Genomic DNA, 15,815 nt, shown 5'->3' with positions numbered 1-15,815 from the left:
ATATAGACCATTCCAGAGTATTGAGTAGAGTTTCCTGAGTCCCACTCCTCGCTTTTGACCAGGATGGGCCTCTCTCTTGGATGGCGCCTCTAGCCATGAAGGAAGGCTGGCACTCTGAGCATCTAGGAGGTCCAAGTTTCAGACACACTGGGAATGAGCCTCAAATCCAAAAAGAAACAGCATTTGAAAGGGTTAACCTTAAGGGGGTCCCTGATGGTCAGTGCACAGCTGTGATGAAGTTGACTGAAATTATACTCTGGTTCCCTTATCTGTCCCCAGCCTGGGAATAGAGTTTGACAACTCACACTTTCTTATCACCATTGCCCCATCGGGTAGGCAGGGAGACAGCCTGGTCCTTTATGATGCCCATTTTATTTTTTTCTTTTTGGCCATACTGTGCAGTATATGGGATCTTGGTTCCCCAACCAGGAATCAAACCTGCACCCCCTGCATTGGAAGCATGGAGTCTTACCCATTGGACCATTAGGGAAGTCCCACAGTTAATTTCTAAATCCAAAGGTCAGGAAAGCCTTAATCTTGGAGATGACATTTGAGTCTGATCTTAGAAGATGCATAGATAGAGATAGATACATTCCCTGGTACAGAGGGAATGGCATCCAGAAAGGAACCCCACGTGGACAAAGGCAGGGATATCTGGGCTTGTTCCTCCACCTCCCCTTAACGTGTGGCTTTTTTGCTTCCAGGTTATAATGAACGTGGTCCAGATGAGCCTCCTACAAGTAGGTATCTTTTCATCCACTGTCCATTTCAGCCTCCAGTGGTCTTGAGCCTAATTTTTCTTCTCACTGACAAAGGGAACTTGCCTCAAACTCAGGTTGTGTCTCCTGAGTGCGGACAAGGTGTCAGTGGGAGAAAGGATGATGAGTCCTTGGTCTCTTTTTGGGACCCACAGCCATGGTATTGGCTTTCCGAATTTTCCACACCCTTATGGGTTGGAGGAAGAAATTTGAACAATCATTCCTTTAGTAATAAGGGTTGAGGTCATATAATGACCTTGTAGTCTCTGCCTCCTGATAACAAAGTCTTTTATAGGCAAGGCAGAAGGGGTCATGGTGTCAAGTTGCAAGGTCTAGTGGCTACTCAGCGGTTTGGCCATATTTGTCTATTCACACTTGTAATGATCACTTTACCTATCTTTTCACCAATCCTTTCTTCCATCCTCCCAGTTACACCTGCTCTCAGACCTCTTCCTCCTTTCCCCCTTCCCTCCCTTTCTTCCTTCCATCCATCCATCCATCCATCCAACCGTCCTTCTGCCTATACACCTGTTTTACCTTCTTTCCTTCTGCACTTCCATCTATCTCTCAACTTTCCTTCCTTGTGTTTATCCTTCCTTCCTTCTCTTTGACCCTCCTTTTGTCCATCTTCTTCTGATCCATCCAGGTATCCCATCTGTCTGTCCATATTTCTGCCCTTCCATCTGCCTGTCCTTTTTATTCAGTCTCTCTCGTGTTTACCCACTCTCTTGGGTTTGTTTCATTCACAGGTTTGTTCATCCCTCTACTTAACGCAATGATTCCTTTGCTCTCACTCATTAATGGTAAACCTATGAATGGTTGTTCTTGGACAACCACTTATACAGCCCAGGTGAGCCTGGGGGGCTTCTCCAAGTCTGGGAGTGGGCTCTGTTCCTCCCTAATTACCTTCCTTTTCCACAGCTCCGGCACCAGCTACCACGTTCCTTCCTACTTCACCATCACCTGTGCAGCCAGAATCCACCACAGGTATTGGAGGCCCCTTTTCCTTCCCAAGAGCAGCTCTCCAGCCTCACACATCCACCGGCCAATTGTAACATAGGAGCTGGGAGGCCAGGGTGTGCAGTTCTGGTTTTAGGGCAATCATGCTTATCTCAAAGATTATACCAACAATTCAATCTGATGCTGGCCCTCATGGAGCCCCCACTCTTGTGAGACTAACAGACTATTATAATGTATGTCTTCACGTCAGGTGGCCAAAGTATTGGAGCTTCAGCTTCAGCATCAACTCTTCCAATGAATATTCAGGGTTGATTTCCTTTAGGGTTGACTGGCTTGGTTTCCTTGCTGTCCAGGAGACTCTCAAGAGTTCTCCAGCATCACAGTTCAAAAGCATCAATTCGTTGGTGCTCAGCCTTCCTTATGATCCAATTCTTCTATCCGTACTTGGTCTTTTAAAAAATTTTATTTATTTTTGGCCGTGCTGGGTCTTCATTGCTAAGTGGGCTTTCTCTAGTTGCAGCGAGCGGGGGCTACCCTCTAGTGGCAATGTTCAGGCTTCTCACTGTGGTGACTTCTCTTGTTGTGAAGCACATGCTCTAGGCACTTGGACTTCAGTAGTTGTAGCTGTCAGGCTCCAGAGCATGGGCTCAGTAGTTGTGATGTGTGTGTGGGCTTAGTTGCCCCACGGCATGTGGGATCTTCCCAGACCAGGGGGGTCTCTGCATTGGCAGGCAGAATCTTAACCACTGGACCATGAGGGAAGTCCAAAAGATGGTTTTATGAAGGATAGGGCTTCTGGGTATGAGCGACATGGATAGAGGCTGCAGAGGAAAAAGGAGAGGCTTTCTGGAAGCCCATGGTGATGATTCATGGCAATGTCATCCAACAGGAGATAGGAAGAGAAAATCCAGTGGTTGCAACCAGCAAAATGGTTATTTTACATGTCAGTTTTTCTAACCCAGAATGGGAAGGACCCTGGGTTTCCTTCTTAGGCTGCAGTTATGAGTCATACATTGGTTGATTCATTCATTTATTCATGAAATGTTTATGCCTTGAAAATAAATAGGCACTGATGATACACTGTGATTGCTGCTATGACAGAGGAATTTCAAAAGTCTGTGGGAATTCCAAAGAGGTATTACACCGCTCTCTTTTGGCAAGTTTTCTAGAGGAAGTGATGAAGAAACAGATCTGAAGGAGACTAGGACTTCGTTGAAGGGAAGAGATAGGGAGTTGACCCACATGTGTCTGTAACCTAGAAGATAGAACATGTCATTGAAGGAGGCTATAAGGAGTTTGGTGTGGCTGGAGCATACACCTTGACATAAGATGGGTGACAACTGTGGCTAAAGATGTGGGCAGAGACTTCCCTGGGCACTGGAAGCATTTGGGGAGGAATATGGCACACTCAGAGTTCTACTTTAGAAAGCTCATCCTCTGGTGATTGTCCTCTACCAGGACAATGACTGGGGAGGGGGAGAAAGACACATTAGGGACCTAGATCAGCAAAGATGATGGATGCCCACTGGAATGGTCAGCACCTGCCGACTTCCCCAGAGAAATCCAATCTCCTCTTCCCCACAACCTAGTGAACGCTCACAATGCTTAGTGGACAGCTGGACAGGCAGACAGATGAATGGATTCAAGGTGGACAGATGGTCTTCAGTAGCCAATTTTTTAAAAAATTTTCCTTGAAGTGCAGTTGATTTACAATGTTGTGTTACCCTCTTCAATCTAGTAAAATGATTCAGTTATACATATATATGGGCTTTCCAGGTGGCTCAGTGGTAAAGAATCTGCCTGCCAATGCAGGAGACACGGGTTTGCTCCCTAGGTTAGGAAGATCCCCTGGAGAAGGAAATGAAAACCCACTCCAGCATTCCTGCCTGGGATATCCCATGGACAGAGGAGCCTGGAAGGCTGCAGTCCATGGTGTCGCAGAAGAATCGGACATGACACAGCAATTAAACAACAAGAACATACACACATATGTATTTTTCTTTTTCATATTCTTTTCCATTAGAGTCTGTCACAGACCATTGAATATATTAATAGTTCCCTGTGTTATACAGTAGGACCTTGTGGTTTATCCACTTTATATGTAATAGCTTGCCTCTGCTAATCCCAAACTCCCATTCCCTCCCTCCTCTATTTCCTTTCCCCCTTGGCAGCTACTAGTCTGTTTTCTATGTCTGTGAGTCTGATTTTGTTTAACAGATATGTTGATTTATATCACATTTTAGATTCCACATATAAGTAATATCATATGGCATTTTTCTTTTTCTGACTTACCTCACTTAGTATGATAATCTCTATGTCCATCCATGTTGCTGCAAACGGTATCATTTCATTCTTTTTGATTGTAGCCTACTTTTTGGGGGGTCTTCTGCCCTGGGTCTTCTTCATTGCACACACAGGCTTTCTCTAGTTGCAACATATTGGCTTCTCTTTTGCATCAAGTGGGCTTAGTTGCCCCATGGTATGTGAGATCTTAGTTCCCAGACCAGGGGTCAAATCCCCATCCCCTGCATTGCAAGGCAGATCTTTAACCACTGGGGGACCAGAAAGTCCCTGTAACCCACTTTTAAAAACCCAGCTCAGTCCACAGTGTCAGGAATAAGTAGACTGACTCTAATGACTTCTTTGTTGAAAACTTCCCCTGATGGGAACTTTAACTTTCCTTTTATTCTAGAAGCGGAGCCATCAATTCACCCACCAACGGACCAACCAATGATCAGTCCCAGTTTCCAGAAAGTCCAGCTAAATTTCACTATCACCAACCTATTCTATTCTCAGGACATGAAACAGCCAGACACTCCCAAATACCAGAGAAACAAGAAAAATATTGAGGATGCGGTAAGAATGGGCTTCTGTGCCCACTCTGTTCCTCTGCAGAGGGTGACCTTTTTTTTTTTTAGTGTGCACATTTACCTTTTTTTTTTTTTTTTCAGTTTAGCATCTGGACATTTTTAAATTTTACTTATTTTTTATTATTTTATTTTGGTGGTGCTGGATCTTCGTTGTAGCACACTGACGTCTGTAATTGTGGCACATGGGCTCCAAAGTGCATGGGCTCAGTGGTTGCAGCCTGTGGGTTTTGTTGCCCTGCAGCATATGGGATCTTAGTTCCCCATCCAGGGATCAAAACTGTATCCCCCGCATTGGAAGGCAATTCTTAACCACTGGACCACCAGGGGAAGTCCCCTGGACATTTTTTTTTTAATTGAAGTATAGTTGATTTACAATATTGGGTTAGTTCCAGATGTACAGCATAGCAATTCATATATATATATATTTATATATATCCTTCTTCAGATTATCTTCAATTGTAGGTTATTATAAAGTATGTATAGTTCCCTGTGCTATGCAGTAGATCCTTGTTGGTTATCCAGAAAGTGACTTCTTTTTTTAATAGTTCATAAAGACAGATTCTTACTTGCATTTTACAAATGAAGAGACAGCCATAGAAGGGTTCGATTACTAACCCAAGTAATGTCCTAGAACAGGGCATGCTTTGGTGTACATACCTGGGCTGGTTTTTCTTTTCTTTTTTGTTTTCTTGGTTGCGCTCTGCAGCATGCAGGATCTTTGTTCCCTGACCAGGGATTGAACCCATGCCCTCTGCAGTGGGAGTGGGGATTCTTTACCATTTGACCTACAGAAAAATAAATAAATAAATGGGGCAAAAATAAATAAGTAAATAAATAAATGGGGCAGTGTACTCATTGGCTAATTGGCACTCTCCAGTGCCACAGAGTCATGGATTCTGACCTAGGAAATGTTGCCCTATCTTTCAGCTCAACCAGCTCTTCCGAAACAGCAGCATCAAGACTCATTTTTCTGACTGTGAAGTTTCAGCATTCAGGTGAGTTGCAGCTCAGGACCTGACCACTTTGGAGACTCGTACTGTCCTTTAAAAGTGTCCCCAAGGCTGTAGTCTCTCGGTTCCTAGCTGTTGTGGAAGAGAGCCCTAGGAAAACAGAGCCGTTACTCAAACACTGGGGCTTCCCTGGTGGCTCAGTGGTCAACAATCTGCCTACCAATGCAGGAGCTGTAGGAGACACCCATTTGATCTCTGGAGGAGGAAATGGCAACCCGCTCCAGTATTCTTCCCTGGGAAATCCCGTGGGCAGAGGAGCGTGGTGAGCTACAGTCCATGGTGTTGCAAAGAGTTGGACATGACTGAGTGACTAATGCTTTCAGTTTTCTGCCGTATAACAATGCAAATCAGTCATAATTATACCTATATCACCTCCCTCTTAAGAACACTATTCTAATGAAAGAGATCAGTCACAAAAGACCACACAATGTGTGATTCTATTTATATACATTTCATATAAATGGAATGCCTATTGTCCAGAAGAGTAAATCCCCAGAGGGAGAAAGGAAATTGTTTTTCTAGGGGATGGGGGTGAGGGAAGAATGAGGAGGACCCATGCTAATGAGTCAACTGGTTCTAACCTGACGGTTTTCACAGTTACTGAGTCCTTTGTTGAGAGTAGAATGAGAACTGTGCAAGCTATCATGCTATAAAGTTGACTCCATTTACCAAGATACAAACATTTTTTTCTTACCTGAATGCTGCTTGGCTTGTTGCCAGCCTTTGGTTCATTTCTTGACTTCTGCAAAAGTTGATTTTGGCCATGTTTACCAGTGTTCTCGTTGTTTTTACAGATTTTCGGGAGTCCTTACTCCAGCATTTCAAAATGTTCTCCTTGTGCTTATTTATTTATAAATTAATCCAATTAAATAAAACAAGACATTCAGTTTCTCACTCAACTCTAGTCATGTTTCTTTTTGAGGCAAATTTGATTTTTCTTTCTGATTTGCTTTCACAATATGCAGATTAACCCTTTTCTTTTTTTAATATTTATTATTTGACTGTCCATGGAATTCTCCAGGCAAGAATACTAGAGTGGGTTGCCATTCCCTTCTCCAGAGTATCTTCCCGACCCAGGGGTTGAACCTGGGTCTCCCACATTGCAGGCAGATTCTTTACTGTCTGAGCCACTGCCGTGTCTTAATTGCAGCATGCGGAATCTGTTTTAGTTGTGGCATGCAGACTCTGAGTTGTGGCATATGGGATCTGACTCCCTGACCGCGGATTGAACTCAGGCCCCCTGCATTGGGAGCACAGAGTCTTAGCCACTGGACCATCAGGGAAGTCCCACACTAGCCATATTTTAAGTGCTCGGTAACAAGGGGCAAATAATGACTGCACTGGATACTACAGACACAAATGTTTACATCATTGCAGAAAGTTCTCCTGGACAGGACCAGCAGAGAACCTAGAATTGGGGTAGAGCTGCAGATACCTTGTTCATCCCTGGTGTCCTTCCAGGTCTGTCCCTCCAAGCAATCACACTGGGGTAGACGCTGAGTGTAACTTCATGCTTCTGACTCGGAGTCCATACCAAGTTGTCATCTATGAGGAATTCCTGCGTCTGACCAAGAATGGTACTCAGCTGCAGAATTTCACCCTGGACAGGAACAGTCTCCTTGTGGATGGTAAGACTCCCTGATCATTGGGGCAGGAGTGAGGGCTTCCAACTTCCTCACATGGGGGCTTTCCTGGGAGTCTGGAGACCTGAGGATGAGTCAGCATTGAACTTTCCCAGGCTGGCAGAGGTGGCACAGTCTCCCAGACTTTACCCATCACTGAGGGAGAAGAAACGATACCCAGTGGGACTCAGGAGACACTTGCCATCTCTCCTAGACAGCATAATGCAGTAGAAGTCTCTTAATGATGGAAGTATCCTATATCTGTGCTGCCCAGAGCATACATCACGTGAGACTCCTGAGTATATTTGAAGTATGGTTATTGTGACTGAGGACTTCCCTGATAGCTCAGCTGGTAAAGAATCCACCTGCAATGCAGGAGACCTGGGTTCAGTCCCTGGGTTGGGAAGATCCCTTGGAGAAGGAAAAGGCTACCCTCTCCCGTATTCTGGCCTGGAGAATTCCATGGACTATATAGGCCACAGAGTCACAAACAGTCAGACACCACTGACTTTCACTTTCACTTATTGTGACTGGCTTTTATGATTACTGAATTTTAATAGTACAGAGTACCAGATTTTTTTAAACTTTACTTCATTAAAATTAATTTTAATTTAAAAAGGCACTTGTTGCTGCTTATATCACACAGCACATCTTAAGAATTTGCCTGGGGAGGAGAGATGGGAAGGAAGAGGCAAGAGGGAGGGGGCCGTATACATATATTTATGGTTGATTCATTTCGTTGTAAGGCAGAAACTAATACGACATTGTAAAGCAATTTTACTCCAATTAAAAAAAAATACTCCAATTAAAATCAGAAATAAATAAAATTAAAAAGGAAAAAAGATTTTGGCTAGAGAGAGGTTGTACAAGCAAGGGGGGGCCTACAACCCTCCCCCAGTCAGTGCTAATCAGTTCTCATAAAGTTTATGTTGCAGTTGGAAATAACAAGAATAGGCAGTTGACATATGACCCAGCAATCCCACTGCTGGGCATACACACCAAGGAAACCAGAATTGAAAGAGACGCGTGTACCCCAATGTTCATCACAGCACTGTTTATAATAGCCAGGACATGGAAGCAACCTAGATGCCCATCAGCAGACGAATGGATAAGAAAGCTGTGGTATATATACACAATGGAATATTACTCAGCCATTAAAAAGAATACATTTGAATCAGTTCTAATGAGGTGGATGAAACTGGAGCCTATTATACAGAGTGAAGTAAGCCAGAAAGAAAAACACCAATCCAGTATACTAACACATATATATGGAATTTAGAAAGATGGTAATGATAACCCTGTATGCGAGACAGCAAAAGAGACAAAGATGTATAGAACAGTCTTTCGGACTCTGTGGGAGAGGGCGAGGGCAGGATGATATGGGAGAATGGCATTGAAACATGTATATTATCATATGTGAAATGAATCACCAGTCCAGGTTCGATGCATGATACAGGTGCTCGGGGCTGGAGCACTGGGATGACGCAGAGGGATGGGATGGGAGGGAAGTGGGAGCGGAGTTCAGGATGGGGAACCATGTACACCCATGGCAGATTCATGTCAGTGTATGGCAAAACCACTACAATATTGTAAAGTAAAATAAATAAATAAATAAAACTGAAAAAAAAAAAAAAAAAAGAATAGGCAGTTGAAAACAATGAATTATTTGATGTGAACAAATCCACACTTAGGAGTGGTAATCAGGAGGCTTCCGAGGAAACTACAGTCTAGGTGAATCCTGGAAAATAAGTATTAAAAAAAACTCAGTAAAGGGAAAAGGGAGTGAATGTAGGCAGAGGGCTTTTGAGTAGGAATTTATAAATTTAGAGAGATCCCATGGTCTTGTCAACTCCTATGACCCATTCTCCCCTCCACTAGCATAAGATAGTTCCGTCCATCACCGGTCATCCATCCATTCCCAGAGGTATGATTTGAAATATCACACTCCTGTAGTGTGATTGTGCCTTTGTTATATGTAGTAAAGTATCCTCATTTTCCAGTGATGCAAACTACAATGGGGTGAAACATTATTATGTCTACATGACTTTAATATTTCAATGGAATTATGGGCTGAAACAAGGGTGGCAAGTGTTAATAAGTTATACATACGTGCAAGCATATTAAGTCATTTCAGTCATGTCCGACTCTGCGACTCTGTGGATTATAGCCCCCCAGGCTCCTCTGTCAATGGGATTCTCCAGCCAAGAATACTGGAGTGGGTTGTCATACCCCTCTCCAGGAGATCTTCCTGACCCAGGAATCAAACCCCCATCACTTCCATCTTCTGCATTGGCAGGCAGGTTCTTCACCACTAGTGTCACCTGGGAAGCCAAATAGTTATACACTAGGTATGATACTGTTTGGGGCTTCCTTGGTAGCTTAGTGGTAAAGAATCTGTCTGCCAATGGAAGAGACTCAGGTTCAATCCCTGGGTGGGGAAGATCCCCTGGAGAAGGAAATGGCAACCCACTCCAGTATTCTTGCCTAGAAAATCCCACGGACTGTAGCCCACCAGGCTTCTCTGTCCATAGGAGCCTGGCGGGCTACAGTCCATGGGGTCACAAAGAGTCAGACACGACTTAGTGAATAAAAACAAATAATATTGTTTTAACTGGGTGAAATAAACATTGTTACTTCCAGATGATGGATGTTTATGACGTGGTTCTATTTGTATATTTGAAAAGTTTTATTTAAAAAAGTAAAACACACTCACATGTGTTCTCCATTTCATTCACTTTCAGGGTATTCTCCCAACAGAAACGAAGTCGTGACTGAGAATTCTGGTAAGCCTCAAAGCTGCTGTAGCATAGGGTGGAGAGGGAATATTCTGGTTCTCTGCCTCATTGAAAAGAACCACATACCCAGGGTACTGGATGATGATGAAAGTTGGTCAACCCAAGACTGGGATTTCTAAGGCACAGTTGGGGTCAGTGGATGTCGGGGGGAGGCAGGGGCCCTGGAGAAATGATAGATGATGTCTCACACCAGGACTTGTCTCCCCAGACCTCCCCTTCTGGGCCATCATCCTCATCTGCCTGGCGGGACTCCTGTTGCTCATCATGGTCCTGATCAGCTTTTTCCTGGTAAGCAAGGAGGTGTTGTCATCTTACTATCACGTTTTAAGAGCTTTTTATATACTATAAGGACATGTCCTCTGCTGGGGATGTGTTTTGCAGATATTTTCTCCTAGTCTGTGAGGGGTTTGCCTTTTCCTTTTCTTAACAACATTTGTCATTGGGGAAATGTAAATAAAAGTTATAATGAGATACCACTATGCATGAGAATGGTTAAAATCAAATGACGATAACAAGTGTCAGTGAAGATATGAAGCAACTGGAACTCTCCTATAGTGCTGGTGAAAAATAGTTTGCATGCATCTTTAAAAGTTACATTGGGTGCTCTGTGGTGACCTAAATGGGAAAGTGAAAGTGTTAGTCGCTTCAGTCATGTCCCACTCTTTGTGACCCCATGGACTGTAGCCCCGCCAAGCTCCTCTGTCCATGGAATTCTCCAGGCAAGAATACTGGAGTGGGTTGCCATTCCCTTCTCCACTAAATGGGAAGGAAATCCAAAAAAGAGTGGATATATGTATACATACAGTTGATTCACTTTGCCGCATGCCTGAAACTAACATAACACTGTAGAGCAATTACAGTAAAAATAAGTAAATGTCACATTGGGATTAGTAGTCACACAGTACTACATATAGAATGGATAAACAACAAAATCCTACTGTTTAACCAGGGAACTATACCCAGTATCCTGGGATAAACCATAACATAGAAAAGAATATTTTTAAAGTATATATATATGTGTATAACTAAGTGACTTTGCTGTACAGTAGAAACAAACACATTATAAATCAACTATACTTCAATTAAAAATAAATTTTCGAAGTTACATATATCTGTGCAACCATTCCCTCCTAGGAATTTGTTTAAGAGAAATTAAAACGCCTATCTATACAAAGACTTGTACACAAATGTTCATAATAATATTTGCACTAGCCAAAAACTAAAAAACAAACCAAGCAGTCCATCAACAGGTGAATGGGTAAACAAAGTGTGGTATATTCACAGAATTCAATACTATTTAGCAATAATACTGGATTATTAACAGATACAATGATAAATCTCAAAATAATTTGAATTTGAATATGCTGAATGAAAGAAGTTAGATGAAAAAGAATACTTATTGTAGGATTCCATTTATAAACAAACTCTGGAAAATACTAATTAATCTCTGAGGATAGAAGCCAGATCAGTGGTTGTCTGGGAATAAGAATGTGTTTGTAAACAGCAGGGGAGGAAGAATTACAAAAGAACATGAGGGAAACTGGGGGAATAATGAGCATTCCTTATTTTGATTACAGGGATGGTTCAATAAGTTTATAATCCAAACTTATCAAGTCATTCACTTTAAATGCATGCAGTTTACCTAAGAATAGGATCCTTCTCAGGGTCTCCATCATCTTATATATCCCAGTCTAGTAACATTTGTTCTCCAAAGGTTTCAAATAGGTATTTTTTCATTCTGTCTAAGTTTTCTAGCTATCTTTATAAGAAATTTAGTCCAAATTACTTGGTGATGTATTACTAGAAGCTGAAGTCTATATAATCTTTACAATAATAGAAAATATTGAATAATACAATTTTTCATAATAATGTAAAAGCTTACATGATTTTGTTCAAAAGCTAAAATATTTAGCATTTTAATTTTCTTTAGTAAAGTGACTTGATTAAAAAAGTAATGCTGCAGGACTTTTCCTGGTGGTCCAGTGGTTAAGAATCCGCCTGCCAAGGCAGGGGACATGGGTCCAACCCCCGGTCAGGGAAGATCCCACACACCGCAGAGCAACTAAGCCCATGGACCACAACTACACAGTCTGCGCTCTGGAGCTCAAGAGCTACAACGAGAAGCCACTGCAATGAGAAGCCCATGCACTACAATTAGAGAGCAGCCCTAACTCCCACTCACCGCAACTAGAGAAACCCCATGCACGGCAACAAAGAACAACCATAGCCATAAATAAATAACTTTTTAAAGTACTGTCACATATTACTAATGATCAGAGTATGAAAAAAGGTAAAGGGCATGTTTAAAGACATAATATTACTAAAACTGATTGATAAAATAACTAATATATAGACAACCAGTATTTGTTAACAATTATGGTCCAATAGAGGCTTCCCCTGTAGCTCAGTCAGTAAGGAATCTGCCTGCAATGCAGGAGACCGAGGTTCGATCCCCGGGTCAGAAGATCCCCTGGAGAAGGAAATGGCAACCCACTCCAGTATTCTTGCCTGGAGAATACCACGGACAGAGGAGTCTGGCAGGCTACAGTGCATGGGGTCACAAGAGTCAGACACGACTTAGCAGCTAGACCACCATGATCCAATAATTTAAAACGTATATATATATAACTTGGAATATATATTCCTTCTGTTGTTTGATTCCAAGTTTACAAGCAGATGCTGAAAGCTAATGAACCCACCGTGCACACCACTGGTCACATTTCAAGTAAATGCAAAAAAAAAAAAAACACTACATACTCATTCTTTGAAAGATGTCTAATTCTGATAAACTTTAAACATTTAAAAAAGATAAATATATGCAGTTTACTGTATATCAGTTAAGCTGGGGTGAGGGGAAGGAGATAAGATATGAAGGGGATATCAGAAAAAAGAAACAAAAAACCAAATTTTTTTAAAAGATAAAAAGTGAAGGGGCTATCAGAGAAAATGGTAATGAAAAAATGGAGAGTTAAAGGGAAGAAAGAAGAAAAAGAGGTGAAAGAGGGGGAAAGGAGAGGCTGAGAGAAAATTAAGAGAAAACGGGAAGAGAGACACACAGGAACAGCAGGTCTCTGTGGCTGCGGCCATCTCCTTCACCCGTAGCCTCGCATACTTGGGTAGATGACTGGTCCATTCTGAGCCCTCTGTTCACCCTCGCAGGTCACTGTCCACCGGCGGAAGAAGGAGGCAGACTATGAGGTTCAGCAACAGCAGCCCAATAGCATGGGCCATTACCTGCCACACCTGGACCTGAGGAAGCTGCAGTGACACCTGCCCAAGTCCCCTTTTCCCAGATAGGTTCCAAAGGAGGTTGGCTGCAACGGAAATAAACCACGTTGGTTGGACACAACCTCCAGGCCTTTCTTGGCCTGGCCCCTACCTGGTTCACAGTGGACTGAGAGAAGAGGTCTCCCCTTTGTTGTCCTGAAGACAGCTGCAACTTCTGTCTGATGGTTTCACACCCTCAGGGACACCAGGACTGGTGAGATAGGCACAGACGTGGCTAACGGACAAAATTGATATCCCACTTAAGTGAGGTTTACCTTCCTAGTCACCCCCTGAACACCTCTCTCTTTGACTCCTGGGCAGCCATCACCCCATCACTACTCTTCCATGTTCTACACCCTCTTCCCCGAAGCCCTGGCAGTCTCAAGTTCCTTGTGAACTACTTTATTCTCTGATGTTCAGATTCACCAGGATGTTCACTGACTCCTCTCTTTCATCACAGGTCCTCCAAGGTAGGAAATAGACTAAGAGGAGTTAGTGGGTTAGCCACGATTCTGCAGTCAGCCCTGGGACTTGGTATCTGGGAAGACTGAATCTCAGAGTGGCAGCAAACTCTAGAGAGATAGAGTCTACATTGGATTTAAAGATGAATAAAACTCAGGGGAAAGATCTGAGAGAAAAAATAAAGACAGTCCCTTTTTTCATTTTTTTCTGCACTGAATCTAACTGAATGGTTAAAGCAGAGACTCCCCAACATGCAGCTCGAAGCATCCCAGGCATGATGGTAACACTGTAGATGCTCTGTTACTGTTTAATACCTCACTCTCAGAAACTGTAAATCCCAGACCTGCCTGGTGGTCCAGTGACAAGGACTCCATGCTCCCAGTGCAGAAGGCCCAGGTTCGATCCCTGGTCCAGGAACTAAGATCCTGCATGCTGGACAGCACAGCCAAAAAACAAACAAAAAAACCCCCCACATTATTTAACTTCTGGGTATTAAGAACAATTAAGAAATTAACTACATGACCAAAATTAAAACTAAAAAAAAAAAAGAAAAATTTCCTGGCAGAAAAAACACCTGGATTCATAGGCACATAATCTTGACTCATAAAATATAATGAACAAAGGAATAAAATTACAAAGTTTACCTGAAAATTGATCATTATAATGGGTCATTTTCATATATCCTCTCAAGAAATGAAAAACAGTGTTTGTTAGCACGTGATGGTTTAGAGAATAGTTAATAAAATGTTTCTATGAAACAACTACCAAAGCATTCCTGTGGCAAAAAAAACTCACATGCTTCTTACATACAAACATAATTTAAAACATATTGAGAGATTATAATCAACTACAAGAACCGGACACACCAACACAAGGGAGGAGTTTATTTTCAGAAATAAATAAAAGATCAGGTGAGGCAGCCAGTGTACAATGCAGTAGAGAAACAAACTCCCTTGTTTTCTTACTACATCACTGTAGGTGTCATGGTGAATCAGGAAAACACACTCACTAGCACCATTTAGACTTTAAATGGATATAATCTAGAGAAGAGGGGAATCAGACAATACTCCCAAACAGTAAAATCCAAAGTAACTTCTTGGTGGACACAATAGGCCTGACAGAAAAATCCCAACTCCAATGGATCTTTGATGTGGATCTTGGGAAGACATCAGTGGAAACCTACAGCTCTACAAAAATGGAAACCAAACACTGGTGGTGGTTTTGAGGTGCTCTTGATTGGAAGGTCAAAGAATCCAAGCTGATGGGGTAAAAGATGGTATCCTTAAGTGAAAGTCACTCCATTGTGTCTGACTCTTTGCAACCCCATGGACTATACAGTCCATGGAATTCCCCAGGCCAGAATACTGGAGTGGGTAGCCATTCCCTTCCCCAGGGGATCTTCCCAACCCAGGGATTGAACCCAGGTCTCCCACATTGCGGGAGGATTCTTTACCAGCTGAGCCACAAGGGAAGCCCATATATGGGCATCTCTCTTCATGTATGGTGCCTCCAAACTCTGAATAATGCCTTGTTTGCTTCTGCTTTCCAAATCCCATGCAAGTAAGGCTATCAGTGGATTCTAACATGGAACCATAAATGGGATGGATGCTAGAAAATTTTGTTTTTAACATTACACAGAGATTCAGATATCTATCCCATCACAGGTCTCTCTTCTCAAAATCTATTCACCAAACACCAGTCAGAGGAAGGACAACAAGCAAAGGTCCAAATATAAAAACAATTATTCACATGAAAGTCTCCAAAAAGGAGCTTTGTTATTAAAGATAAAACACCGAAAACAGACTATAAAGACATCCAGGAATTTAAAATTATAAAATTTTAAAAATGAAATCTGACTACACACACATCAGATATACATTTCAATTCACCCATGGATCCAATAGATTTCCAAATGGAGAGAGAAAATATTAACTGATTCAAAGGAAAAGCACTACCTTTTAATCTTATGTACTACGGTTGACTGGCTCCCCTGGTGGCCCAGGTAAAGAATACACCTGCCAATGCTGGAGTCACAGGATACACGGGTTCGATCACTGGGTCAGGAAGATCC

General features: G+C 42.4%; 1 protein-coding gene across 1 annotated transcript in view; it reads left to right on the top strand.

Annotated features, from left to right (window-relative positions):
- The window catches only part of LOC133062742 (mucin-16-like), a 107,787-nt gene extending 94,505 nt beyond the window's left edge, over positions 1-13,282 (top strand). The window contains 8 exon segments of the mRNA XM_061152143.1: positions 705-740; positions 1,680-1,754; positions 4,411-4,574; positions 5,516-5,583; positions 7,060-7,226; positions 9,962-10,003; positions 10,224-10,303; positions 13,175-13,282. Of these exon segments, the coding sequence (XP_061008126.1) occupies positions 705-740; positions 1,680-1,754; positions 4,411-4,574; positions 5,516-5,583; positions 7,060-7,226; positions 9,962-10,003; positions 10,224-10,303; positions 13,175-13,282 (740 nt within the window).
- Positions 13,283-15,815: the final 2,533 nt, after the last annotated feature.

The sequence above is a fragment of the Dama dama genome, chromosome 9 (assembly GCF_033118175.1).
Source record: "Dama dama isolate Ldn47 chromosome 9, ASM3311817v1, whole genome shotgun sequence".
Classification (NCBI taxonomy): domain Eukaryota; kingdom Metazoa; phylum Chordata; class Mammalia; order Artiodactyla; family Cervidae; genus Dama; species Dama dama.
The sequence above is the reverse complement of the archived record's forward strand: the minus strand, read 5'-3'. Positions and strand labels throughout refer to the sequence as shown.